General features: G+C 38.5%; 1 protein-coding gene across 1 annotated transcript in view; it reads right to left on the bottom strand.

The window, feature by feature from the left end:
* The window catches only part of MAGI2 (membrane associated guanylate kinase, WW and PDZ domain containing 2), a 765,547-nt gene that overhangs the window by 118,959 nt on the left and 619,365 nt on the right, over window positions 1–27,223 (bottom strand). Inside the window, exon 10 of the mRNA XM_059815959.1 lies at window positions 1,421–2,056. Coding sequence (XP_059671942.1) covers window positions 1,421–2,056 — 636 coding nt within the window. The remainder of the gene's footprint in view (window positions 1–1,420; window positions 2,057–27,223) is intronic.

Raw genomic sequence — 27,223 nt, 5'->3', positions numbered from 1 at the left:
TTTCCTCTAGAGGGGGATTAGCTTGCATTTTTCAAAATAAAATCCCATCTTTTGGGGTTACATTAACCCTTCTAATCCCATTGATACTCTTTTTTTGCTATGCAATTCTCCCTAATTTGTCAGCATCTTCAGGAAAAAATGTTGCTTACTCCACTGTTCCATATTCTTAATGGATGTTAAATAAAACCAGATTTAATACCAACTAATATACCACTTCTGCAACAATTAACTTTCTCGAAGTTTATATACTATTGTGACACCAATTGGCCTTTACTTATCACTCTTAATTTGGTTTCATTCCAAAGAAATGTGAGATTCTGTCTCTTATAAATCACTCTTTTAAATATAGGTATGAAAAGTACTTTACTGTCTGCGTGAATCTACAGATATTTAGGTCACCTTACGTTTATTATTTCTGCAATTTGATAAGATGTTACTATATCCCTTGTTCTAAGGATTTGTAGGTTTTCTAATGACAAACATTTGGCATACGCAAACACTAAAGCTTCACTTCCCAACCTCTACTCTTCAGAAGGAAAGTAATTAGTATTTTTGTATAGAATCCTTTTTTTCTTCTTTTGAAGCAATTAGTAATATACATTCAGTGACATATGAATGCCTTTAGAGGAACAAAGATCTTTAATTAAAGAAATTCAATCATTATTCATTTCAGGTAATAATAAATTGTGATGGATGCTCATCTCAAACCATTGAAGAAAATTTGTTTGGATAAAATATTAAAACTATTAAATTACTTATCACTGCCAAGGTATTAAGACTTCTTCCGTTGTTATTGCTTCCTTATAGATATGTCTTGATTCTCCCCTTCCAGTGGTGTATATTCAAGCTTACTGTGTCAGGCTGGTCTGACAAACTAAGTTGCTAGAAGCTATTTTTTTAAAACAGAGAAAAATATACTATGGATCTTTGTTGTCAAGAAAGAAACAAAGCAACTGTTGTACAATACTTTTACAATGAAGGAAAAGGAGGCAAAAGGGCTTATCAAAACCAGTAACCTTGTAAAGGGCTAATAGATTGCTCTGATTTTGATCTAACTTAATGAGTCAATACATACAATTATATCTAAAGCTTGCAGCACTGATTTGGGACTGTAAGAGTTTGCTGCAGACACCATACAAACTATTATGTGGTGAAAGGTCTGGAACTGCTCTAGTTGTATGTTTATACAGAGGTGGAACCATTGACACTCAAAACACAAAAAGGAAGTACAACAAACTGTTAGATTTTGCCTAGGACACTTAATTGCAGACACACTTTTCCAGAACCAATGGTGTTACCTCCCGCAACACGGAAATTAATTTCCAATCTAGCACACAAGGATGTAGTGAGTATATGTATGTCTTACGGTTTAGAACCTTTTACACACATTTTCGTAATTGTACAGACTTTCCAAACTTACCTCCTCTATGGATAATCAAAGAAGTTTCACTTCCAACAGGACATTCTTTAAGTATATCCACTACTTCTGCATGGCTCAGGTTCTGTACATTCTGCTGGTTGATCTCAACAATGAGGTCACCTTCACACAAACCAGGACATCCCTGAATGTCTAGAATTTGCTTCACCCTCTGTCCTGTAGGACTGTCTGCTATAGTGAAGCCAAAGCCCTGGGCCCCTTTCACAATGGTTAAGGTCATGAGTTCAGCTTGGGTGGCCCCAGATGAAGCCATTGATACATTATCATCATGGGCAGGTGGTGGGAATGTGCTATCAAGCTGACTATCTGCTGGAATGGAGTGCAAGGAGTGTGGTGGTCGATCTGTTACGTCTGGAACAGACTGAGAAGTCCTAGAAATGTATTCCAAATAAGTTTCATAGTTATGTCTTCCATTTACCACTACCGGAGGCCTCTCCATTACTGCAAGGGGTGGCACCATGCTGTTGGCAGGATCTTCAGGATCAAAGGGCAAAGGGTATCCACGACATAGCACCAAGTTGACACTCTGACCAATAGGAACAGACTGGAAGAGTTTGACTACATCTGCGTGAGTATGTCCAAGGACACAAACTTCATTAATATAGACAATGACATCACCTAGAAAGAGAAGAAAAAACAGTGACAACATGAGACAACTTCTGTTACTGTATATGCAGAGCATTTTTTTTTTAATGATAGAACTCTACTAAAAAATAAAATAAATTAGATCAACATATTGACTCAAATAGTGGAGACTAAAAAGTAAAGTTTGTCTGCCAGCAAATGCAATACAAATAGACAATGACAGAACTATTTCTTTTCTGTGGAAGCTCACAGTTGGAGAATTAAGCTGCATCCAGACATACACCTTTTCTTAACATCTTTTCCCTCTTTTCGACTCCTTTCAGTGCAGTCCACGGGTTACTTTTTTATAAGATACAGTGGAATTTTATTTGGAGGGTTGGTTGTCAAGAAATACCATTGTTCAGTGAAGAGTAAAAGAAAAAAAAAAGGAAATAGTAAGCACTCGTGGACTTAAGAATCAATGAAAAGGGATAAAAAACTGTGCATGCATGTGCATAAGGAAATACTTTTTGCATTGATCATGATATTGACAGTTTCCTATTAAATGTCATTACTTGCCATCAGACATCCAAGACTACTACAGTCATTTCCTATTCTAGGCATGAACTACACTGTATCTTGCATATCATAGAGATGTTTAGTGGCATTTTTTTGTAGCCATGATGGTTCAAGGACAATGACAGGACAAATTTTGTAGGTAGGTATAATAGTTTTCTATTAGAAAAATCTAGGCAAATGTCTGAAAAAGCAGTTTAATATTTCCAGCTAAACCATCTGGTCAAATAAAAGTAAAGATACTACCTTTACCTTCAAATCCTGTCTCATGTATAGCACAGAGCTACCAGTAAGAGCATATATGAAAACAGAATACTTTAATTCAACAGGCTATTTATGGGTCTCCATATTGCTCATACACCAACCAGCTTCTGTAACTGAAAAGTTCAGAAATAAATTCAAGTTCCTTCTTGTTGTTAGAATGGGTCTATACTTTTACAGCCATAAATATTTTTTTTATGGTACTGTTAAGGTGCATATTAAAAAAAAAATGAGTAATCAGTACAAACAATATTCAGAATGGTTTGGTGACCCACAGTCAATTTCCACTTTAATAAAACAGTTTGCATCTTTATAACAAAGGAGAAGGATCTTTGATTAGAGAACTCCACAGGTTAAAGTATTTTTCTAAGTGAAGATCATCTTATTATCCTACCATTAATTAGGAACAAGAAATCATTTATACAGACAACACTGTGAGGTGTCTACAAAGCACACAGTTCAATAACTGACCTATCATAACATAATGTTTTTTGGTGGTATTTGAAAATTCAGCAATAAAATGAGAACGATTTAGGGATGATGAGGTTATTTGTGTGGAATTGGTTCAAGCGTATTTATGAAATTATGTCTTTCAAGTACTTCAATCAAAAGGTCTAATCAAGCAAACTGAGGAAAAAAGCGCATCATCAAGATGCTGGTGCAAGGGCTGTTTGTATGTGACAACGAAAGGCAAAGGCTGTTTCTATGTGAAAATAAAATGGTCAATTCCCACATGATCAGCCTGTCTGACAGCCTGACAGTAATTAATTGCATATGCACAAATTGTGATTCAGAGAAAGATTTCTTCAGAGGGTATCTAGGGGAAAAAAGCTAAGAGACATTGTTTAAATTATTGTGTTTATTATTCACAGAAACCTTAGGAGCTGCGAATACTGTCTTAAATGTGCATCATAAATAGGTTTCAAACTATAGGCAAAAGCAGTAAGGTCACTTCATAGGCAGTGCTGAAGGAACTCCAATGCTTCTGTCTAAAGCAGCTGAGAGTAAAACAGATTTCAAAAGTCAAGACTTAAAGAGAGAAAGAATGTACTGTACTAAATTATTGTGGCAATGGCTGCAATTCATTGTGATTTGCTCATGCCCTGGTATAGAAAGATCTTACCTGCATTCTCATCCCTGGCTTCTGCATTAGCAGTGTGGCTGACATTGCTCATAATAGGACTGGTACTGTTGAACTGAGACCTCTTCAGTGCATGCTCCTGTTTCAATAGCTTATGCCTTGGTAGTACCTTTGCAACTTTTTAATCCATGCAGTGTTTATTTCCCTGAGTGCTGGCAATGCAGATATGTAGTGGGAGGTGACCAATCTGTTTGTTCACACTCTTGCAAGATTTAAGCAGGGTGCAAAAGGAATAATGCATTTATTGTGTTGGGCAAGTAAATCATTGTGTGTTTTCAGCCCTTCACTTTATGCATCTGTAGAGGATTAGCTCTCTAGTCCTCTACAAATTTATATCTTAAATAAAACTTAAAACAGCATGTTTTTCATAAATCAGAAAATCATATAAACTGGTTGACATTACATGGGTCTCCAGTGAAAAGAAATTAGCTTGTGCACAAGGAGTGCAGTCAGGAAATACATCGGCCAAGTAGCCCCTTTCCCCAGTCACTAAACAGGCAAAACTGAGCATTAGGTGGTCTTGGGTAAGAACTCCTTCTTCAAATAATGACCCTGCATTTTCCCTCACAAGACAGCAGAAAATTCTTCAGCATTTCCTGAATCAACATTTTTAAAGGTCTTTGTGGTTTCTGAGGTATAACGAATAGCATGTCTAGGTACACCCTGAAGTTGTAACTCACTCACAGTTGAACCATTTGGGACCCATAATGCTATACTGTCATACGGAGAACATCATAGGGCTGAAGGTTAAGAGGGATGGGGAAAAAGGCATGAGTTACTAAGTTCAACTCAAAGAAATAGCTACAGTGGTGTTAAACTGGGAAGAAACAGTGTTTCATATCATGAGACATGAAAGAGGAATAAAAAGGGTTAATTTCAGAAATCCTTCAAATAAATCTCTGGACTGTAAGGGTTTCTCCAAATCTAACTCATTTTCCAGGCTGAGAGTTCCTCATTGCTGACACAGAGAGAAGTACCCAGCATTTGGTAGGAAGAGAGAGATAAGTTAAGAGCATTACAGAGCCAGTGCCATGCTAATGCAAAGTTCAAAACCCCTCTACTTTAGGAAAACTCTCTGAAAGTTTCCTATAGCATCTTTTCTGCCTGTTCTCTCCTGCTGCTTCTAGTAATAATGGGTGCATATGGACAAGCATAATAGTGATCCCCTTTATAATTCCTGCCTGATTTTCTGGGCAAGCCATAGTCTGCCTCCAGAAATCACAATTTCACAGTGAGTGGGTATCTTTGAAGTTATGCAGAACATTTATATTAAGCATCAATCTGCTTGGCTTTCAGAATTAAAGCTACTAAAATGACTGGGGCTTGCTTATAGAATCATAGAATGATTGAGGTTGGAAGGGACCTCTGGAGGTCATCTTGTCCAATCCCCCTGCTCAAGCAGGGTCACCTAGAACCAGTTGCTTAGGATCATGTCCAGGTGGCTTTTGAGTATCTCCAAGGAGGGAGACTCCACAACCTCTCTGGGCAACCTGTTCCAATGCTCAGTTACCCTCACAGTAAGAAAGTCTTTCCTGATGTTCAGATGGCGCCTCCTGTGTTTTAGTTTGTGCCCATTGACTCTGGTCCTACCACTGGGCACCACTGGAAAGAGCCTGGCTCTGTCCTCTCTGCACCTACCCTTCAGGTATTTACATACATTGTATGCCTTCTCTTCTCCAGGCTGAACATCTCTGTACTTCAATGCCCTCACTATTGGGTACTCTCCCCAATTTCATCTTCCTCGCTGGCCTGTACAAACTCTATACACGCCCTACCAACCCTATCTTACTTGAGACTGTTCAGGGATGAGGGAGACCAGGAGGGCTGGTCTATGGAGAAGGCATCTGAATAAGACTCTCTAGATGAAGTGGCAGGTTTGATAGACACCCAGTAGAGCAGACAATAAATATCCTGTCCTACATCTCAAACTTCTACACCGTCACAAGAACAGATTCTGCTGTCTGGCAGCCAACGTCCAAATTCAGCATTGAGTCAAAGGATGTTAGAGGATACTGACAGCGACCAAATTTGTCAAACTGTCTTACAATTACCTCTGCTTTACTTAAGGCTTTTGCATTTAACTGACAAATTTAGGAACAGAGGTCTGGAGGGGACTTCCTGGATGGCTGAACCTAATCTCCTGTTGTCAGATACAACACAGTATGTTATATTTGATGAAATTTGATGTCTTCTTCACAGAAATATCCATGAAGCCCCAGAATATTTCACTTCTTTAACTAGCTTGTTTTGCTTATTAAAGTTTGCTGACCATTACTTATGTTGTCATGTAATGTTAATGGACTCAATGCCTGAATGCTTGGTTAAAGGTTACATTTTGTTATCTACATATTTCAAAGCAAAAACCAGACCTAAACTATCATTATCTTTTGTTGGTTTAGTGACTGGTGAAGAAATTTGTGAGCTTTAACATTCTTTAATGACAGATTCTTACTTACATTCCTCTCTACAATAATGTTGCAGAGTTAAATCTGACACCCTGGGGATTTTCCACAAGCATTCATTCTGCAAAAATACTTTTTTCATGCTTGAAGTGCTTGAACCAAACAGAATCTGTTTTATTGACATAACTCATTTCATTACAAATTATGCTAATGTTTCACGTAATGTTACCAGCCCTATTTCCTTCCTTTCTGAAGAACCTATATTATTCAGTGACTCCAGTTATTGTTTCTGCTACGTTTTTATTACTGCTAGAATGTCTGAATACACATCTTGCACTAGCAGGTAAAATTCCTCCATTTCCTTACCCATGTTCCCACCATTTGTATACAAACACTTTGCTTATTTCTTATTATTATTGTTTCTTGTGCCCTCGGTTTCCTGGCTGGAATTTTTTATGGTACCTCTGTGAACTGAATTGCGTACTGCACTGCCCTTCTTATTATTATTTTGAATTCTTTAAACTTCAAAGTCTGAATGCAGAGGAAAAAATGCAGATTAGATCTCTGTTGTTAATTTACGATCACATTCAAAGTTTAGTAGAAATGTCTCCATTGTTTCTGATGGGTTTTGGATCAAGCTCTTAGTATCTGTGTTCATGTGCTTAAAATATGACAGAACGCTGTGATTTGGTGGGGGGCAGAGACACCCCTGCAGCCAGCACAAGCCAATAGCAATGGAGCTAAAAACAGCCCACGGTTTGGCAAGTCAGCACAGGAAGCACCAGCTCTGCAAGACTCAGGCTGCATTTTTTTTTTGCTGCATTTATAGCCGAGGTAAACCCTACTAACTTCTCCAGCATTACTTATTCCCACTTGCATTTCTCAACCATATAGTCTAAATTCTGCATATGCGTACTTCAGAACTAGCAATACATGATTACTTTACTGTCGAAGCTTTCCCTTCACCTGCCCACCCACACTATCTACTGTCATTACCAGCAGTGTCACTTCTCAGCAGTGACCTTGCCTTCTCTTTCTGCAAAGTGCTGCAAGAGTGCTGACACTGTAGGCTATTAATAGTAAATTCAGAGGTGTTAGCATGTTTCCAGTACTGAGATATGAAACATGGGGGTAGTTTTAGTAACAACAGCATGTGACTGGTGGTCATGAAAGAGGTGAAGATTCGCTAGAAACGAGCCATTTTTACAGGTACACATACAGCTACTAGTAGCAGTATAGAGAACTAGTGCATGAGGGATCGATTAGTTAAACAGTAGCAGCCAAATTATATTCTGAAACTTTGAATCACAGCTTCCTTCCACTTGCCATAGGTGTTAATCCAGTGTGTGAATAAATAAATTTTGTTATGAATGGGTAGAGGCATTCCTTTGGGTGTAAAAGATTTCAAAAGGTTCTGCATAAACAGAGATTCTCTGTTTTCTTGTACTCTGACCTAGCACAGAACCTTGTAAAACTAATTTGGCTCTAGCTGCTAACATCTGCATGGCATAACCTTTATAGACAAATGATAAACCCCAGAATCTTGCAGTTCATGGTAGCCAGATTTATCTTTTTTTGAAAAAAATGGTCCTACTTTTTGTTAAAACTCATTACATAATTACCCTTATTTTTAAAATAAAAATTACTAATTATAATAACTTCTTAACGGAGATTGCAGTGTAAGATGACTATTGCATATTAATACTGAAATATTTAAAACACCTGCCAAGAAAATTCTAACTTATTTCTTTTAAAAAGGAACATTAAATTAACTGCTAAAACATATCAAGAATGTAACCTGGGGAGAAGTACATGCATATAATAACTGCAGATACTGATTGGAAGAGCTAAATTTAAAATTGACCACTTTTTATTAGTAGCTTTATAACACCTTTATCTGATAGTACTGCGGCAGACACAGTGAAATGAAAAGAGCTGCTGGGAGACATAACGCTCAGCTGCCTCTGCACTCAGAAAAAAATTCAGGACCACTTGCTGGTATGTGAGAACACTGAAGAGCCCACTAAAGTACCTCTGTTCATACTGGCATGGAAGAACCCTTTCCCAGTCTTCAGCTCGTACAGAAAGTTTTACCTATGTGCTGACGAACTCAGCAAAGCTGACAGGTAACCACTATCCACAGATCCTCCTTTCACTCACTGGACTCTGGGAACTGAGGTTCAGGGGAAAGAATCAGGGTAAAAACAAATATTATTTACGAAATCTGAGAAAAAGTGAAATCATAATGTATTTCTAGGCATGCAGGCACTCAAACTTGCATTAGATAGGCCTTAATTTTCCTCTGAATGAAACTGGAGAAACAGATGTAAAACAGCTGTTTGTCACATTTGAAAGTCATTGTAGAAGTCGTTAACTCGGGCTAAAAACTGTCCCTGTCATTGGAAGGACTGAGCACGCTGGCTCCAAACTTGGCTTCCTCTACAAGGGCCAACAGAAGGATGTGACACAGACATGTGTCTGCAACTTTACCCAAGAATCAGATCTGTTGAGTAAGCAGGTGCCATTTTTATACAATCAATTTTTTAGAATCCATTTTAATTCTACTGTGACCCAATGCACACGCCTAATTAAAAAGCTGCCTATTCAAAATTTTTGTGCTTAAGCAGCATGTATCATGTAATTACATCCAGGCAGATGTGGATTAGTAGAAGAAACTATTTACATTTTATTTGTATTTTGCATATAGTGGTAAAAGCTATTTAAATAGAGGCATTTAACTTTTTTGGGGAGAGGAATAAAATACATTCCAAAAAAATCTAAAGACCTTGATTATTTGCTGATCCAGTAAACATGAAACATTGCCGATTAAAAATGTAAGTAAAGCAATAGCAAAGAATACTTAAATGAATGCTGCTCATAAAGTGCTAAAAAGCAGGCAAATTCTCTTCCTAGCTAGACAGTTTTTCACTTCTTCAAGCATCTGAAAGCATAGCGTGGATGTTAAAACTGCCACTTTACAAAAAAGTAATTATTTAAAAGATGATAAGCAATTTGGAGGCAAGACCACATAAAAAGAAAAAGGTCCAATTTTCAAGGCAGCCTTTTATTTACAAATTATGTAAGCCTGTTCTGTGTAGGTTTTGCTTGCAGGAGCTACTTGCGCATCCTGAAATGCCTGGTGTGAATGAACTGCGTGACAAAACATCAGTGGATCTGAAGAGCAAGATAAAAAATGTATGCCATGTTTGCATAGCTATTTGGGATCACTTTGAAAAGTGTCACTGTGTGCAGAGGCTCATGTAGAAACGAAACCCTTTTTTTTCTTTGAAAAAGGAGGTCAAAATTTACAACACATTTGCTTTAGTACGCACAACATTTTATTCCTGTACGCAGAGCATCACATTTATCTAGGTAATGGCTCCCAGGAGGAGGAAAGTAGCCCAGCCAGCCTCCTGGCAGCCTGAAGGCATAAGGGTATGACAGAGCATGATATAAATACCAAGCAGCCCCTGTCCCCGCCTGGGAAGCCTGGCAATGTACCACCTGTCCCCAGTGGAAGATATTTTCAGCAGCGTTGTCGACTGCGCACCGTTGCAACTGCTAATTCTTGACATAAATTGCTGGGAAGGAAAGAGGGAGACGAATGAGGTGAGGAACTAGATGGAGCATTTACAAAGAGGCCGCAGCACAAGGACAAATGTCTTTGGATGTTGAAATATAGATGTAACTGTGAATTTCTAGTAGTAGGCAGTCATGTTTTGCTTGTGAGCTGAAATGGTTAATAGAGCTTTTTTCTTTCTTTGAGTAATGCTAGCACCATGAAGACAAGCAATAACTAGTCACATACCAAATTAGTACTTAGTGAAAGTAACAGCCCATAGTTGGACACTTAAAAAACATGTGCAAAGACAGATGAGTAGGATTAGTCTCCATTTTAAATCTATAGATGTACAACTTGAAAGTTCATTTTGATTTTAGAGATATTACAGTTTCTGAGGGCATTCCCTGTAATGTAAGTGGGCATTACTGCCAGAACTGGGGCAGTTTTATAACTCTGTTATCTATTTACTAAGATCATGATATTCATCATTGTTTGATCAATACTCTGTTTTTCTTGCTATACTCCAAAGGATGCTCATCCAAGTGCCTAACTTCAGCAGCTGACTCTCTGAGACCAGTGCAAATCTAATTTCACTATCCGTCAGGTCATTAACTTAATTTAAAACTAAGACTAAAAGCTTTGATTTGTGGATTTTTTCTGTATCCATTGCTCAGGTCCACATTCTGCTGATGGAGCTCAATGGGAGCTGCCAGCACTTAGCACCTCTGAAAATCAGCATGCTTATTCCAGAGCCAAACCACAGATGTGGAGCCAAATGCCAGGCACCAAATCTGAAGGTGTTCCTATGATATATTGTTTAGCAAGTTCAATCTGTTATAATAATATGCATCCAAATGCTTCCCATGAGGAATGTTTACAATTACTGTTGTCCCAGACACTGCCATTAACACTATTAATTCACTCCCAAACTTTACGCTGAAGAATCTGATTTTGGCTAAACATCTTGTGTCCTTAGTCCTGCCAGTTGTAATGAACTGTGTGCTCATTCACTGCTTCATCCTAGTTATTAGAGCAACTACCGTCTTGCCAAACCAGAAATTCAGTATATCTATACGTGCATTCATATTTGTACACATATATAAATCCTCAAATCTTGCTGTAGCTTGAAAGCAGTCAACTGGATTTACTAGGTCAACACCTTCCAACGATAGGAACAGATACTTCGAAAGAAGCCTGGATTACTACAGGTTAATGCTTTTATGCAAAGTTAAAGACAGGAAGCATTATATTTGTATCAAGCAGAATTTATATGTATCAAAACAGTGAAATAATTTCCAGTCAAATAAGTGGATTTTTACTAATAGTCTACTACGTATAAATACCTCAGTGCATTTAAAATGGAGTAATCTTTGATTACCATTCATTAACAAATATCTCATACAAATGTATGGCTAGTATATGAGTAACTTTCTACTTAAGACTTTTATAAAGGCCATTCAACCTTTAGGTTGATAGATGTTTAGCTTATGTATTATCTCTATTTTATATTTTTTGATAGTAAAATCATCAGCTGAATTGTGTTTGCGTGGCAATGTTTTGGCAGCGGGGGGCTACAGCGGTGGCTTCTGTGAGAAGCTGCTAGAAGCTCCCCCCCAATGTCCGATAGAGCCAATGCCAGCCGGCTCCAAGACGGACCCGCCGCTGGCCAAGGCCGAGCCCATCCGTGATGGTGGTAGCGCCTCTGGGACAACATATTTAAGAAAGGGAAAAACACCTGCGCAACGGCAGCCGGAGAAGAGAGGAGTGAGAATACGTGAGAGAAACAGCTCTGCAGACACCGAGGTCAGTGAAGAAGGAGGGGGAGGAGGTGCTCCAGGCACCGGAGCAGAGATTCCCCTGCAGCCCCTGGTGAAGACCATGGCGAGGCAGGCTGTGCCCCTGCAGCCCATGGAGGTCCACGGTGGAGCAGATCCACCTGCAGCCCATGGAGGACCCCACACCAGAGCAGGTGGATGCCTGAAGGAGGCTGTGACCCCGTGGGAAGCCCGTGCTGGAGCAGGCTCCTGGCAGGACCTGTGGACCTGTGGAGAGAGGAGCCCACGCTGGAGCAGGTTTGCTGGCAGGACTTGTGACCCCGTGGGGGACCCACGCTGGAGCAGTCTGTTCCTGAAGGACTGCACCCTCTGGGAAGGACTCACGCTGGAGAAGTTTGTGGAGAACTGTCTCCCTTGGGAGGGACTGGAGCAGGGGAGGAGTGTGAGGAGTGTGAGGAGTCCACCCCCCAAGGAGGGAGGAGTGTCAGAGACAACGTGTGATGAACTGACCACAACCCCCATTCCCCATCCCCCTGCGCCGCTGGCAGGGAGAAGGTAGAGAACTTTGGAGTAAAGTTAAGCCCAGGAAGAAGGGAGGGGTGGGGGAAAGGTTTTTTTAAGATTTGGTTTTATTTCTCATTATCCTGCTCTGATTTGATTGATTTAATTAATAAATTAAATTAATTTTTTTTCCCCAAGTCAAGTCTGTTTTGCCTGTGACGGTAATGGTGAGTGACCTCCCTGTCCTCATCTCGATCCATGAGCTTATGTTATATTTTCCTCTCCCCTGTCCAGCTGAGGAGGAGACTGATAGAGCGGCTTTGATGGGCACCTGGCATCTATCCAAGGTCAACCCACCACATCGACATAAAAGTTACCTCTACTTCAGAGAGCTTCTCACATAGTTTCTATACCAAAAGATCTACTCAATAGTTTTTTCAGGCATGTATAAATATATTACTTGCTTTAAAATTGTATGGGAAAGAGAAATAGTGGAGTTCCTTCTGGTTCTTTCAGGTTTTCCTGTATTTTTCCAGGCTAATAGAGGGTAATGTATTATCGAACTGACCTTCGTTCCAAGCAAATGTTATCTTAATATCTCTAGAGCCTCTTTCACTGCCAAGCACTCATTTTCAAGGACAATATATTTTTATTTTTTGCAAACAATTTAACACCTCCACCACTGAATAATTTATGCTTTCTTTTCCATCCCATTCCTGAATACTACACTGAGTCTAAACTACAAAATTCAGCTTGCATAATAATTTTTCAGTGAGATGAAAGAGGCAAAATCATTAACAAAAGTCCCACCAAGACCCTTCTTTAAGACTGCTTTAGAACACACAGGAAACTTCAGCCTTATAATGGTTAGGCAAAGGTGACTTTTCACCCTTCTAGTCGCATGGCTAAGAATCACATTCTCCTTTTATGAAGTTTATCCAATCTCCCACTAGTTATTCTGCGTCCTTGTATGTCTCATTCACCTTCCCTATTTTCTATTTTTGTTTATAAGCTTTCTGAGAGAGAGATGAGAATTTGCAGTACTCTTGTACAGTTTATAGCACTGTGGAGTCACAATTTTGTCGTGACTTCATTTCCACTGCAGTAAATATTTGAACAATAACACCACTGCAGGGTAAATACTCTATCATTTTCCAGTGCAGTGTAGGGGTTCAGCTTAATGCTTGGATCCCAACCCTTGCAACAAACTAAGCTGCGTTATGGATACATCTATTACTGCTCAATAGTCAAATCACAGATTTTATATATAAAGGGGCATTAATCCTCTGTTGCGTATGACAACACACCATATCTTCCTCTTTAGAAAGGAATTAATTTTCTGGATGTTTGAATTTATTAATTTGTTCATTAGCTAATGAATAAAAGTAAATTAAAATGGGTTATTATGAATGACTGTGATCCTGTATCAGACTATTTGTTCAGTATGAAAAAGCACTCTCACAGTATGCCTGCCGTCTCCTCATGTTCACACTGTGAATCATCCCATGGGTGGCCTGTAATTAAAAAGCCCTTCCCAAAATGATCGTTATATCTAATTTTTCCTCAAAAGACTACCGGTGATTGTTTTTTGCTTCCATACAATATTTCTACCCTGCCCCTGACAGAGTAGGTGGTACCATCACTCGTGAAAGTGTATTGCCTCCATGTCCGTCAAAAATTGAGAGCAAGTTGTGGTCTTCCGTGCGATTGGAGATAGTAGCCATAGTGACAGAAGGCAATTCATGGAAAATTTATCTCAAACATAGTTTATGCACAACTTACCCATATTTAGTAAGCCTGTGAAAATGGTGGGAAATGGGACATCCATTTCACAAACTTCCTTCTAAGAACTATCTGGCTGCATGAAGAAGAGCATGAAGAAGGGTACAAGTAAGATGCGTGCAGGGATGCAGCACATTAGAGCCAGGAGATAACTAAGGATGAGTAATGGATGAGTGTGTGTGCTGTGAGATACAGGAGCAGTAAGAATTTGGGATGTAAAAGCCAGCAGCAGAGTGCTAAAGAAAGGAGAGGAAACTGATGTGCGCTGGGTGCTATGTTCTTACCTGTCTTTAAAAATACTCTAATTGTCTGCATGTCCAAGCCCTGTCCTGCTTCAGGCAGGCACAAAAAGCCTAGAGTATATCTGTGACTCCTGCTCCAAATATTAATGTTTTAAAAATGGATGGCAATTTGTATTGAAACTGCTTTTGTTCTTTTTTGTTTCTTATGACAGTTCAAGTATGAAATTATTAATTTTTCAGGCTTCTGTGCACACAATGTTCACATACATGCCCTGCCAGAAAGCAATTTCCAGACAAAAAACACGGTAAGGTGTCAACTGTATATTTGAGTGATTTTTAGAAATAAAGTGAAATGACACAGTCATTAATTCCAATGGGGATTACAATCAGAAGAAACTCACATAAGGTTAAACTAAAAAAACCAAACAACCCTAGGTATAAAAATGAAAACAGGAATCCTTGTCTATTTTAATTCTTTCTGCATTTAGTATAATGAAGAAGATACAGGTTCCTGAAAAGAAACCCAAAATTGCCTTTATGAATCACTCAAATGAAATCTGGGGCTGCTGACACTAACAAGGGAGACATCCCTAAAAATAATATTGTCTTACCAGCAAAGTTAAGCATGGCTGGACAAATGAATTCAGTGTTTGTTTACTTAATGTGTTTTGATTTCATGGATTCTACAATGGATATAGCAGGGAGAATATGTACTTGTTCATAGGACAATAAACCAATTTGTAAAATAGAACAAGCTTTTACAATAATTAATAACAATGTATTAAATGTTATAATTACAAAATATAATTATAATATTATTTTTTTCTTATTTTATACTAGTGAAAGTTTCCCAGTTAATATTTAGAAGAACGAATCACAGCATTTCCAAACTGGCAGTCCTTTAGCTTTTCTCAGCAAGGAATCCCAAAGTTGTTTAGCCTTGACAAATTTTACATACATAAAGATGAACCAATCAATCAATGTATTTAATGCCTAGTGAACCTGGAATACTGTAAACTATTACTGAAACATTGTCAAGAGCAGATCGTCCAGGTTAATAAATAACTGGAATTATAATTGTGAAGAAACAAATTCTGAAAAGTTCTATTATTTTATTTCCATTGAGAATGAACCTACCCAGTCTTTTCACTATTATTCCAAAAATATGTATATTAGTGCAAAAATATGTATATTATTATCCCACGTGAGAGGACTATGGTAAAAGCACTGCTAGCATTCTCATGGCAAGGAGTATTGTGATTAACTGGGGACAGTGGAGGAGGTTTATGCAATGAAAAGGTCGATGCCATGCTGTTAATGTCACTATAGTACAATTACTAACACTACTTCTACGCATTATTTAATATGCTAGGGATAACTAATGTGAAATGCTTCTCAACCTGCTTATGTGAAGTTATATGTTGTTATATGAGGACACTAACTCTGGTATTTGTGGTAGCCATATCCATTTTCTTTCTCAGACTTCATTGCCCTCTAGGACTGATTGCAATGACCTGCAGATTAAATGCTGAATACCATAAAGCGCTCATAGTAGAACTCATCTAAAAGGTACTTTTGGAAAACAGAGGTATGCAAATTTTCACGTTTATTCAAATAGCTTCAGCTAGCTTCAAAAAGAGTAGTGATTTAGAAGGAGAATCAATGGTCTATCTAGTCTAAAAATTGAAGAGTGTGTTTTGGATTCTGAGGCAATCCTGAATTTATGTAACAGCAGGCATAGACGTTTCTCTGGTGCAATGTTGCTGATAAGCATAGGTGGCACATTTTCTTCCAGCTGTGTTCACTTGGGCTTGAAGGCATAGAACAGCCTTTACTCTGATAGAGCTGGGACCATCTGCTTCTATGTCCACCTTTAGGCTGTTGCTATCAGAAAGAGCTCCATAGCACCAGAGATCCCTTGAAGCCAGCCTAGCACAAGAGGGCTGGGAATAGCAGAACTGACAATGTCATTTAAGTGACATGGAAATAAAGACAGAAGCAAATACTAGCGGCAATGGAGGGAGAAACATAATGGTGTGGAGAAACTGTAGGATAAATCCCTCTGATAGTTGTGGCTACTGTCCCGCATGCTGGCCAAAGAAGCTGAAAGGCACTTCTGCATTTGCACAGTCCTTGCCTTAGGATTTGCATAATCTTATAAAGACCATGTTCCTCAAACGTAAGGACTGTTCAAAAAATGATACCATCATTAAAATGAGTAACTTCAAAGATGAGGTTTAGATCCAATTACAAGTCTTCTGCATGCGCAGGGAAGAACTGTTTGCACATAACAGTTTTACTTCTTTTTACTCCTCTGCTGGAGCCTAGTCAGGTTCTACTTTGGATTCTAATTAAATGTTTTCCCAACTTGGTTCTTACCCACTCTCTGCATTTCTTCTGCTGAAGGATTCTCCCCCTCCCCCCAACTGCGAAAAGAAGTAGAACAAGTGTACTTGTCTGTATGGTTATTTTTATGTAGTTAAAGGGAATGTGCAAAAGCAAGACTGTTTAAGATGACTGATAATATATTCTTCTTTTTCACTTGCACAAATAGATTCTATTTGGGAAGGATGCACTCGAGGCATAACAAAGATTTTGAATACCTAAGTAAGACCCAGATGTGCTCAGATACCAACAAGATGTGAAAGAGATTAAAAACTGATGCCATTAAAAGAGAAATTAGTTACGTGAGCATTCTGCAATTTCCTCAAATCCCTCACTCTCCCAAATTAAAAAAACATTGCTGCCTAATGCTGCCTAATGCTGCCTAATTCAAACACAAAAATATGAGGTAGGCCTTCATCTAACGGCAAATTAATACTGTTGCATCAAATTGACTGAAATGTAAAGAGGTGAAAGAAAAAGGAATAAAAATTATACGAGGTTAATGTGATTTCTTTCTTTTCCAGCTAAATCACGATTTAAAGACCATCTAATTCTGTCACTGATAACGATATAACAGAAAGGGTACAGTGCATAAGAAATTTAAATTACTCTGAAGGAGTAGGTTCGATATATAACCTGTCCCTAAAAACTGCTATTGAAAGATGCAAACAGGGGTCGCAAAATAGTCATGGCAGCCCATGTCATTTCTAAGATTTGGGAGAAGAACTTGCTGCCACTGCAAGAAAGAGTAAAAATTTTGCTGAAGTCTGTTGAAGTAGAGGCAATTATCCTGTACAAGGTATTATATACTACTTTGCTTGTCAACTGGATAGGGCTGCTTTCATGGTATTTATAGGCAGGCTATCAGGCACTGACTAAACAAAATGACTTTCCCCTTCCAGTCTTGACTCAGAGAGGGATTGTTTAAAGTTTCTTTTATGTCTCTTTCTGTCAACCCAAGATAAAGGATCACACAGATGTCATAGTGAAAGAAAATTATCTACTAATTCTAACACACATGCAAAATGAGGTAACATCTACATGTGGATGTATTTCTACATGCAAAAGTCAAAATCCATATCCCTGAGACCAGGCTGATCACTGTAAAGGTGACTGCTCCATGGCACGGAGCCCCTCAGTGGTACGTCTGCAAGAATAGTTGCTATGATGAAATAATATTATAGTTCCTCTACCTCCCCTAGTTCCTAGAAACAACTGCATTTTTTCTGAAATGGACTCAATTTTAAGTTGAATGTATATATATTCACATGTGCACGTGTGTATTTTTACAGAGATATACCTTCAGCACACTTACCCACAGACATGCACATATAAAAGCATTTCATCATACACATTCAACATTTGCTAGCATTATAACCAATTTTATATTACTATCTGTTTAACACGTTTAGATACATCTAGATACCTGTACTACATATTATATGCACACCATAGTTTTATAATGGATTATCTCTTACAGACTGTGATTAGAAAAAGTATATATTTGGGAGTGTGACATTGTATTGAATGACTCGGGTGAAACTCTGGCTGACATTATGCCTTTGAAAACAGTTGTATAGGATGTTGCTGTAAAAAGACCTGGGGTGCTGTATGGCCTTGGGGGAGACTGATACCAATGTCACTGCTGGAGCTCAAGTAATGCTGCACCACTATATCTATACCTATACATACACTACAAACATACGCATTGTTTACAAACTTTAAGAAAATTCTTATCATTAGGAGCTTTGGTAAACAGGAAATTAAGATATATCTTGTAAAAAGAGGTTATACAAAGAACTATGTGTTTTCTGAGAATTTTTTCTAGGTTGTGGTTAGCTAGAAGAAATTGCCAGTTTGTGGCAATTTTGATAGAATAGTTAAATTAAAAAAACTCTAAAAACTAGAAACATTATGGTTTTGTTTCTTCACTGCATTTTTTTTAGCTCGTATTATTTTCAATTTGAACTTTTTAAAAAGAATTTATTTGCCAAAATTTTTTGAAAAATATTACTTCCAGTGGACTTGAAATTACATATCTTATGCTCCAGCAAAGTGGAATTCATTAGTCTTGTAGCAAATGAAATGTTTAAAACATCACAACCCTGCATTCAGAACTGAACAAACTATCGAAAGATAGTATTTACAATGCTGTGTAGTTTAAAATAAAAATCCATCAGCTCGGCACCTTGGATGGAGTAGCATTTTTGACACAAACAATTGTTCAGGTGCAATTCTTACTATTATTCATATTTCCCATAACAATTCAGAACTATTTTTTAAATAAGTAGGGACTGCACTAGAAACACTTGAATCTCTTATATAATAGTGAGCTGCATCTCCTTTTGATGCAATCAAGTTTGGCCTAAAAAATATTCTCTGTCTGATATACAGAAAAGAATTGGAATAACACAGACTAAGCAGATTGCCGAAAACAATCTACCAAAAAAACCAGAAAGCTTTTTTGAACTCTGAGTAATGATGCTGCCATTCTAACCTGTCTGGAAAATGACCAAAGGTAAAACAATAGTATTTTTAACTCCTCTTGGTTATGTTAGAACAAAACCCCCTTAAAATAAAGCAACCTTCTAAAATGATATAAAAAGTATGAACACATAAATGTGGTAAATATTTTGGTACCATGTGTAGCACTGCAGCATTTCATGAATTTCACGTGGAATTTTACAGAGGAATCTACCCCCAAACCCACCTACTAATTAAACAAGGTTAAATACATGGGTGATTTCTGATGCCAGTGATGAGGTCTGACAGGAGGCAGTGTCAGTGCTGTGGCTGGATGCCTTCCTCTCCAGTTGCCTGAGGACAACCTGCCTGAGCCCACCAGGCACCTTGTGGCGCATGGACCTCTCTAGAGGTTTCAGCGGAAGAAAGTCAACCAGGTTCCATCGAACAAGACGAGGACTGAGAGCCCTGGCTGAGGCTTTGGCCAATAGCAGGGGAATAATCCTAGTAACATGCTGGTGACAGTGGTATGATTAATACCGCCCTGCGCATCTAGCGTGCCTTTCATTCCCGTACAATCACAGTGATGTTTCTATTAAACTATAACCTGCACATCTCCCTTACAAGACATGAGAGCACCCATTGCTACCTCAATTTCCTCTTTTTCCAGTTTCCCACCTCTTTCGGCTCCCTGCTTTCTCTAAATTGCCCCAGCACGAAACCACCGATTTTTCCTGTGCGTTTTCAGTCCTTCACTGTGTTACAGGCACCTCCAGCTCAGCCCTGCCAGGCTTCTGCAGAGCTGATGGATTTGCAGGAATCAAAGGTATGATTTCAGGCCAATAATCATCAACTGCTGATAGCCTTTGCTTATTGAGACTTGTTATTTTGTGTACTTACAGGTGGAAGAGAAAAGATCATGAATAACAGAGCAGCAGCATAACCCAGCATGCCTCATGACTCACTATTAGCCTATGAATAAATTCTCAAAGAACAGACCTATCAAGAAAAGAAGAGGTGTCCAATATTATCTGATTTTTCCTCCGCAGTACCAGAGGTGATGCTCAGTATGGCAAAGAAAGTCTCAGTAATTACTGCGTACAACGATGCTGATTTTAATGCAGAAGAAATCAGTTGAATACAAAGAATTTTCATTTACCTTCATTAGGAGCTGAAGAAGAAAGTAATACATCAAAAGGAGCGAAAGTGCCAGTGTTTAAAAGATCTATACTCACATCACTGCTCTCAGACCTTTCTCGCAGACCTCCTTTTCTTCTTTTCTTTAGTAGCTTGCCCTCCCCTCTCCCACCTCCTTCTACACATGCACACATATACATATAAACACCCACTTTCCAGCCACCTCTGAGCATAAAATTACTGTCTTTTCTCCCTGCCTCCCTACAGAAGTAAAACAAATTGTCACATCAGTCACTTTTCTCCCAGTCCTGCACCTGGCCTCTAGAGATGGGACCCTCTTCTCCGCTCCCCCCCCCCCCCCCCAACCTAGTCACCCCCTGAGACCAGTAGCTGAGACCTGGCAAAACTCCTGAGTTCCAGTCACCAAGAATTCGTCTAGCTCCTGTACACAGTCCCTACATCCTCGCTTACCCAGGCATGACGGAGGAGCAGCATTTAGGGGAGCCTGGCTCTGCTCTCGGGGCACCACTCCCCTGTGGTATCTACTGGAAGGGGAGATGATGAGCAGAAGTGGGTGCCATCCGCGCAGCTCCCTGCTGCTGCACGCACAGAGCGCAGGGCAGCAGCATTGCATCTCGAGCTCCACTGACCCTCCACCTCCACTTCACTGACTCAGAATAAATATCCCACTTATGCGACTGCTGGATGGGAGAAGACTTTGTGGGGCAGAGAGAGGAAAGGCTGGATGATATTTTCCAGGGGCTTCTTACTTTTCATCAGGATTAACTTCATGCCCACCTACTGGTTTGAAAAGTGCTCCTTATGTTATTGAGAAATTTTCATTACAGGTTTTTAAACAAACAAGCCATTTTTTAAAATATCAAAATCATCAATTACAAAAAGGCAGTTGCATAAGTGCTGGGATAAACTTTGCTCTTCTACAAAGGCTATGTGAACAGCTAAACAGGGTGAGATGAGAGGTGCATCCCTGCTAATATCTCGATTCCGGCAACAGACAGTGAAAGATGCTTTAGAAGTGAAATCACAAAAAATTGCCTGAAATATCTCTTTAACCTCCACTACTTAGAGATTCACAAAGCTCCTGGAATATGATTTACATGCCTGGAAATGTTTCTTCATCTCTAATGCAACTCTGGATATTTTTACTTTACGCCATGCATCAAATGACAAATTCAGAGCACTGACAAAAATTCATCTAGATGCGACTGAGCACAGATTTCTGTTTTAGTGTACACCGCGCAATTGGACATATACAGTAGTTGGCCTAAATATCTTGAGCTGAACTCCATTAGGCTTCACTTCACTAACATTGGTAGTAGTTAGGACGGGAGTTGCTAACTGCAATAATTATTGGACTTTACAAAGTTCTAAAATGACTATTTCTGCTCTTGGATGGGGAAATTCAGGTACAGGGATGTTAACTAATTTGTTCAAGTAAAGTATTTGCTAACTGTCAAAACAGATATTTCCAATTCTAAATATACAGCAGAAACTGTATCTAAAAAGCCATTACTTAATTTATTCTTAAATTTTTGATGGGTTTAAAATTTGCTTTAAATTTTAGCTTTAAAATTTGTGCTCAAAGAATGTGTTCAAAGGCAAATGAAGAGCTGAATTTCTGAACTCTTAGTTTTTAATATACATAGAGATTGTATTTGGTTGCACAAATATGTAGGCAGAGAGGTGATTATGTATTCTTAATCTATTTAATTTTGAATACAAAATAAACAAAACCCTGAAACTCAGCTAAATGTTTACTTTTTGTTTTGATAATAGAATGGTATAATAAAGTCCTATATGCCAAACCAACAAAATTCAAAGAAAATCAAAGGTGGTATGACTGATGATATTGAAAAATACAGTTCTAGATTATTAATTTCATTACTGCAATACGAAGTTCTCACTTTCCCTGTCATCTCTTTATACAGAAAGAAGCTCTTTCCTCCCTCCCAGATCATTCTTCTTGCTAAGAAATAAGATGTCATTATTTATTGAATGAAATGGTACATGAGAAGACGATGACTGTTATTTTCAACGTATATTTTTGTCTGTTCATACAAATAGCCAAATGATGCGAGACAGATGTTAATTACATTTGATAGGAGGAAAGTTATTTCTGCAACTGCAGCATTTTTGGCAGCCAAGTTCATTGCACACTGCTTACTCAACTGGCAACTTGCAAAACTTACAAAAATTGTCCTAATAAATGTGAGGATTATGACAATATATTTATTATCTCCTGGCCTATGTTATATATCCTAATAGCAGAATCTGCAGATTTTGTATGATGGAGTTCAGATTGAAGAATGAATTTATGGGCTTCTGAAACTTGTCATACACACTGGTTTGGTGTGTGACGATATGAAGAGTGAAATGGGATAAAAGTATCTTAGTATGTGATAGTAGACAGAAAAAATCCTTTAACATTTCTTCTGCCTTTGTATTTTGCATACTGCAATATGTATGGCATAGTTTTAGTAACCTTGTCTATGCTTTTGGCCTTTGTGGCCATGTTTTCCATGGAGTCAGACCTGGAATTAATCGGAAGGTGAGGCTGCACATACTTGAATAGTTCGTGTTCAAAATACTCTCTCTACTTTTTCACCTTTACTCTTTTGTATTTTACTTTACGATGTTTCTTGACTTCCATGTGATCTCATCCTCTCCTAAAGATACGGCACCTTTGAGCACCAGAAGATCTCCATTTACTCTTGTTACAGAGACCTAGACTGGAGGCTTAGGTTAAATACAGTGTGTACATCCTGTGCCTACGGTTTGTGCTGTGTTTGTCCATAAGAGATGGGGTTGTTCATATCATCATAGATCGTATCTGTATTATGCTCTCTCTTCCCATCAGATTGCTTCACCTTTGGTTTCTGGGCTAAATAAAAACATAACTGTGGTGAAAATCTCATCAAAGGCAAAACAGTTGGATAAAAAGACAGTAAGTGCTGTACATGTGGAATCTGGCATGGTTGGACATGTTCAGACCTCAACCATCTCTAATCAAACATGTTCAACTTTGTATGGTTGGTGCTGGAAGTGTTGCTCTAATGGCTTAGCCATTAGAATTAACTTACTATGTATAAGCAGATCTGCTTATATATTCTCTCCTGCAGAAGACTATGCGGCACACTTACATAACCCAGAACTTCACCTATTTGCATGTCCAATATTTTACTCTTTCAAGTAGCAAGCATATGTTATTGTTCTTAGGACTGATAAACATAGATCAAAGTACAGTGTCAACAAATGTGAATTTCTTTCAAAATGAAGTAAGTGCCATAAACCATGCATACTATGAGCTGCCTCCTGTGTATAAATATAGATTTTATCAAAGCAAAATGAAAGATTGCTGTTCTTTTCAGATTCCTGCGGCATTTCTGTGTATTATCTGGACCCTTTTGAAGAAGAGTCACTATAGGAAAGAAAACAAGTTACATGTATTATTCAGTCCTAATATTGGCATATATTTTATAGGCACCAATAATATCTGAACCAAAATATTGTAAATGCTGGAGGTGAAAATGAATTTATAATCACCAGTATATGGCTGAACTCAACCATCAGACTTCTTATAATGTTATTGTTTGAATGGTTAAATGAGAGAAAATTAAGCCTATTAAGTTTAAAAGGGTTTTTGCTGTTTGTTTTAAGTGTTCATAAAATCACAAGTTTGAGCTTTGAATTAGGCTAGGGGAAACAAATATCCTTAAAATTGTCAGAAAAGGGTTATTATTACAGTAATGAAACAATCCCTGCTTGCTGTAATAGATGATAAGGAAAAACAAAGGAGTCTATTAACACACTCCTCTTTAGGCACTGAAGGAGGAATGTGGTTGTTTAAGCAGGAGTCAAATGTCATTTACAACAGCCTTGGGCATTTGAGATGTTCGTGTCTGATTTGCAGGTATGACAATACACTGCTGCCTGGAAGGGCAGAGGAGGCTAGATGGGATCTCTGGCACTTTTAATGGCACTGGACACCTTTGTTTATGCAACTGAATTGCACCCCAAATGTTGGGCAGCTCAGTTCTGCTCTGGAGGCAACCTTTTCCTCCCTATTGACACCGTACTTGGGGATCTATGTTCCTTAATGTGATGCTTTGAACCAGCTTGAATTAAGGTACTAAGCCTAAATCTTGAGATGATAGAAGATTCACCAAACTTCTAAATTATGGTAAACTTTAGGGCTAAAACCCAAGATATGGAGTCAGAGACCACTGAGACCCATTTGTACTAGTAATGCAGAAACAGAATCATCCCATGAAGCGAGACAACGTGTGAGGTGAAGACAAGACATTCCTAAGAAATTATTTCTAATTATTCCTGTGACTTAAAGAATATACTGTCCATTTTCAGAAGCATTTTGAAATCCAAGTTAGATGCTCTGCTGTAATTGCTCTTCCAGTTTGTATAAATAATTTTAATTGAAGACTTCAAGGGAATAGCCAAATGACAGGGCTAAAAAGAATCAATAGCTCTCTTTGTACCTCGAGGAATATTTATGCAAAGTGGAATGGTTTTAATAGGAAAGATTTATATGCAGTGCTTAATGAATGCTCAGTAGCTTGATAGCTAGGCAACAGGGACTCAAGCTCTAACTCCATATCAGGCAGAACAGATAGTGACATATGGATTTTCTGCACCTCGGGGAGAACACAAGGCTATTGAATATCACACCAGACAACCAAAGAAATCTGACAAGATGCACACAAAGACCTCAGATGTAGACAGTAACAGCGTGTGGTATACAAAACATGGATACAAATTTTTTAGTCTATGCTCATCTCTGTCCTGGTTATCATTCAACAAGCGCCTAACAATCTTGTGAGTACCAAAAGAATAAAAATATGAAGAAAACACTAAAATAGGAACCTCATGAAGATTAGAATTCAGTAACTTTTTGACAGAAGTGGACACTTTTCCCAGGTCTTTGGTTAACATAAAAAGCAATTTACAGATATTACTGTGACCACTGTAGCAAGTTCATTTTATATGAAAGCAATGAAAATAGACAAACAAACAAATGGAAAATTAATATTAGAAAAAATAGAACAAATACTAAAAATTTCTAGCAACCTAATTGCTATCTTCTTGTTTCATCTATTTACATGCATAGTTCAATGAATTGCCTATTTTAAAATAGGAAAGAAAGGGGTATTGAAAAAGGATAATATTTTTCTTCATTGCTATTAATACTCCTAAAATGCAAGTATTATTTTTGCTGTCACCATCAAGCATTCAAAACCACAAGTCATATCCCTTCCCCCAGCTAAACTGATAGTCTCAATACATAATATCAAATAAACAGTAAAATTGGCATTTTTTCTTTGCTTTCTGTTTGAAACCTCTTAAGTATAATGTGGTCATACTTAAGAGCTTTCCTCTGCAACTAGGGGAATAGAAACTTCTATGTTGTAAAATTTAAGCTAAGACTCACATTTAGTCACCTTTTCTTTAAAAATAAAATTAAGAGTTGTGCTTTAAAGAATTGTAGTTACATAGATATTCAGGATAAAATTGTGAGGACTAGCAACACTGCAACAGTCTACCTTGGGAAGATTCTCAAAAGTCAGGGTTAATTTTACCCCTACACCTCTTGAACAGTTTTGGCATTAGTTACATGAGATATGCAAGCTTTTATGGTGAGACATATAAAGTGGATTGAATGAAGTGGGATGCTGTGTGCTGCACAAAGAAAATAAAGGTGATGTGTAGCCCTTAGATGGCCATTCGTCTCAGCTATGAACTAGCAGGGCATCCATTACCTCCATCCTCATGTAGGGTGTAAAGACCACTGCATTCACATTGCAGCCCCAGTCTCAATGCCCTCTCAATCTCCTCTCCTTGTAAAGCCAAATTAAACTGTGAAATAAAGAATACTGGCTTTAGAAATCCAGGTTGAGGTTTTACCAAATGTTTACTCCTGGTCTGGCTCACAAAAAGGAAAATGTAACCAGTGTCAGTGGTGAAAGGAACTGTAGGTGTTGTGGCTGAACAGACAATGCAATGAGTTTGGTTGTACATGATGCAAATATACTTTTTCTGCTGCGTTTTGCACTGTTTCCTCAGCTGCCTGTGCTGGAGGGGGTACGAACACAAGCAGTAAACATGACACAAGTCCACACCGACTGGCCTAACATGGGTGGGAGAAATTCTCACTCTCCATAATGCCTGAAATATTTTTTGTTATTGCTGTTAGCTACTTTCCAAACAGTTAATTTCCCTTCTCTTAACTCCATGGGATTACTAGCAACATCTGAAGAGAGAGAGATCTTCAGTCTTAGCTAGACTGAAATGGGGAGGCAAAAGACCACTGCCAGTCCAGATGAAACATCCTAGCTTACAAACGAAGCAAGGGTATTAAGGGAGGTTGATAACACAAGCTGGTTTTATGTATGCTGCTCCACTCTCACAGACCTGCCATGTGGCATAAGCTTGCAGCTGCAAGACTGACACTTGGTGAGGCCTTGGTATATATTAAAAGAGTGTTTTAGCCTGGAGATGCATAAGGATAATGAAAGGATACTCTCTCCTCAGCAGTCCAACGAGTAGCACAATCTCCCATGCTCCTAATGCAATGCCTTAATTTTGGGAGGCCTGTCTTCCTGGTGCTACTGGATAAGGTGGTAATAGGGTGTCAGGGAGGTGAGCTAACTAAATTTCAGCCAGCTTCTGGTATTGTGGAAATGAAGTCCTACATACGTGTGTGACCAGTTCCTCACTGAGCTCCTAGTCAGCGAACTTCTTGAGATGACAACTGTGGTAACCTGTCAGCTACCATGGAGGAGGAATATTGTAAAAGGGAATATTTTCAGATGCATCTTGACTGATTGCACATGAGAGAGACTTGAGCTGTTTGAAAAAGAAGATAGAAACAGTGGTGTGTGGTCATGATATGTTGAGTCCTGTAGTGATATTCTGACAGTATTCACATTCCCAGAAGACTGCCAAAACATTTTTTTCTTTA

The sequence above is a fragment of the Gavia stellata genome, chromosome 4 (genome assembly GCF_030936135.1).
Source record: "Gavia stellata isolate bGavSte3 chromosome 4, bGavSte3.hap2, whole genome shotgun sequence".
NCBI classification, from domain to species: Eukaryota; Metazoa; Chordata; class Aves; order Gaviiformes; family Gaviidae; genus Gavia; species Gavia stellata.
This window is presented reverse-complemented; position numbering and strand designations above follow the sequence as displayed.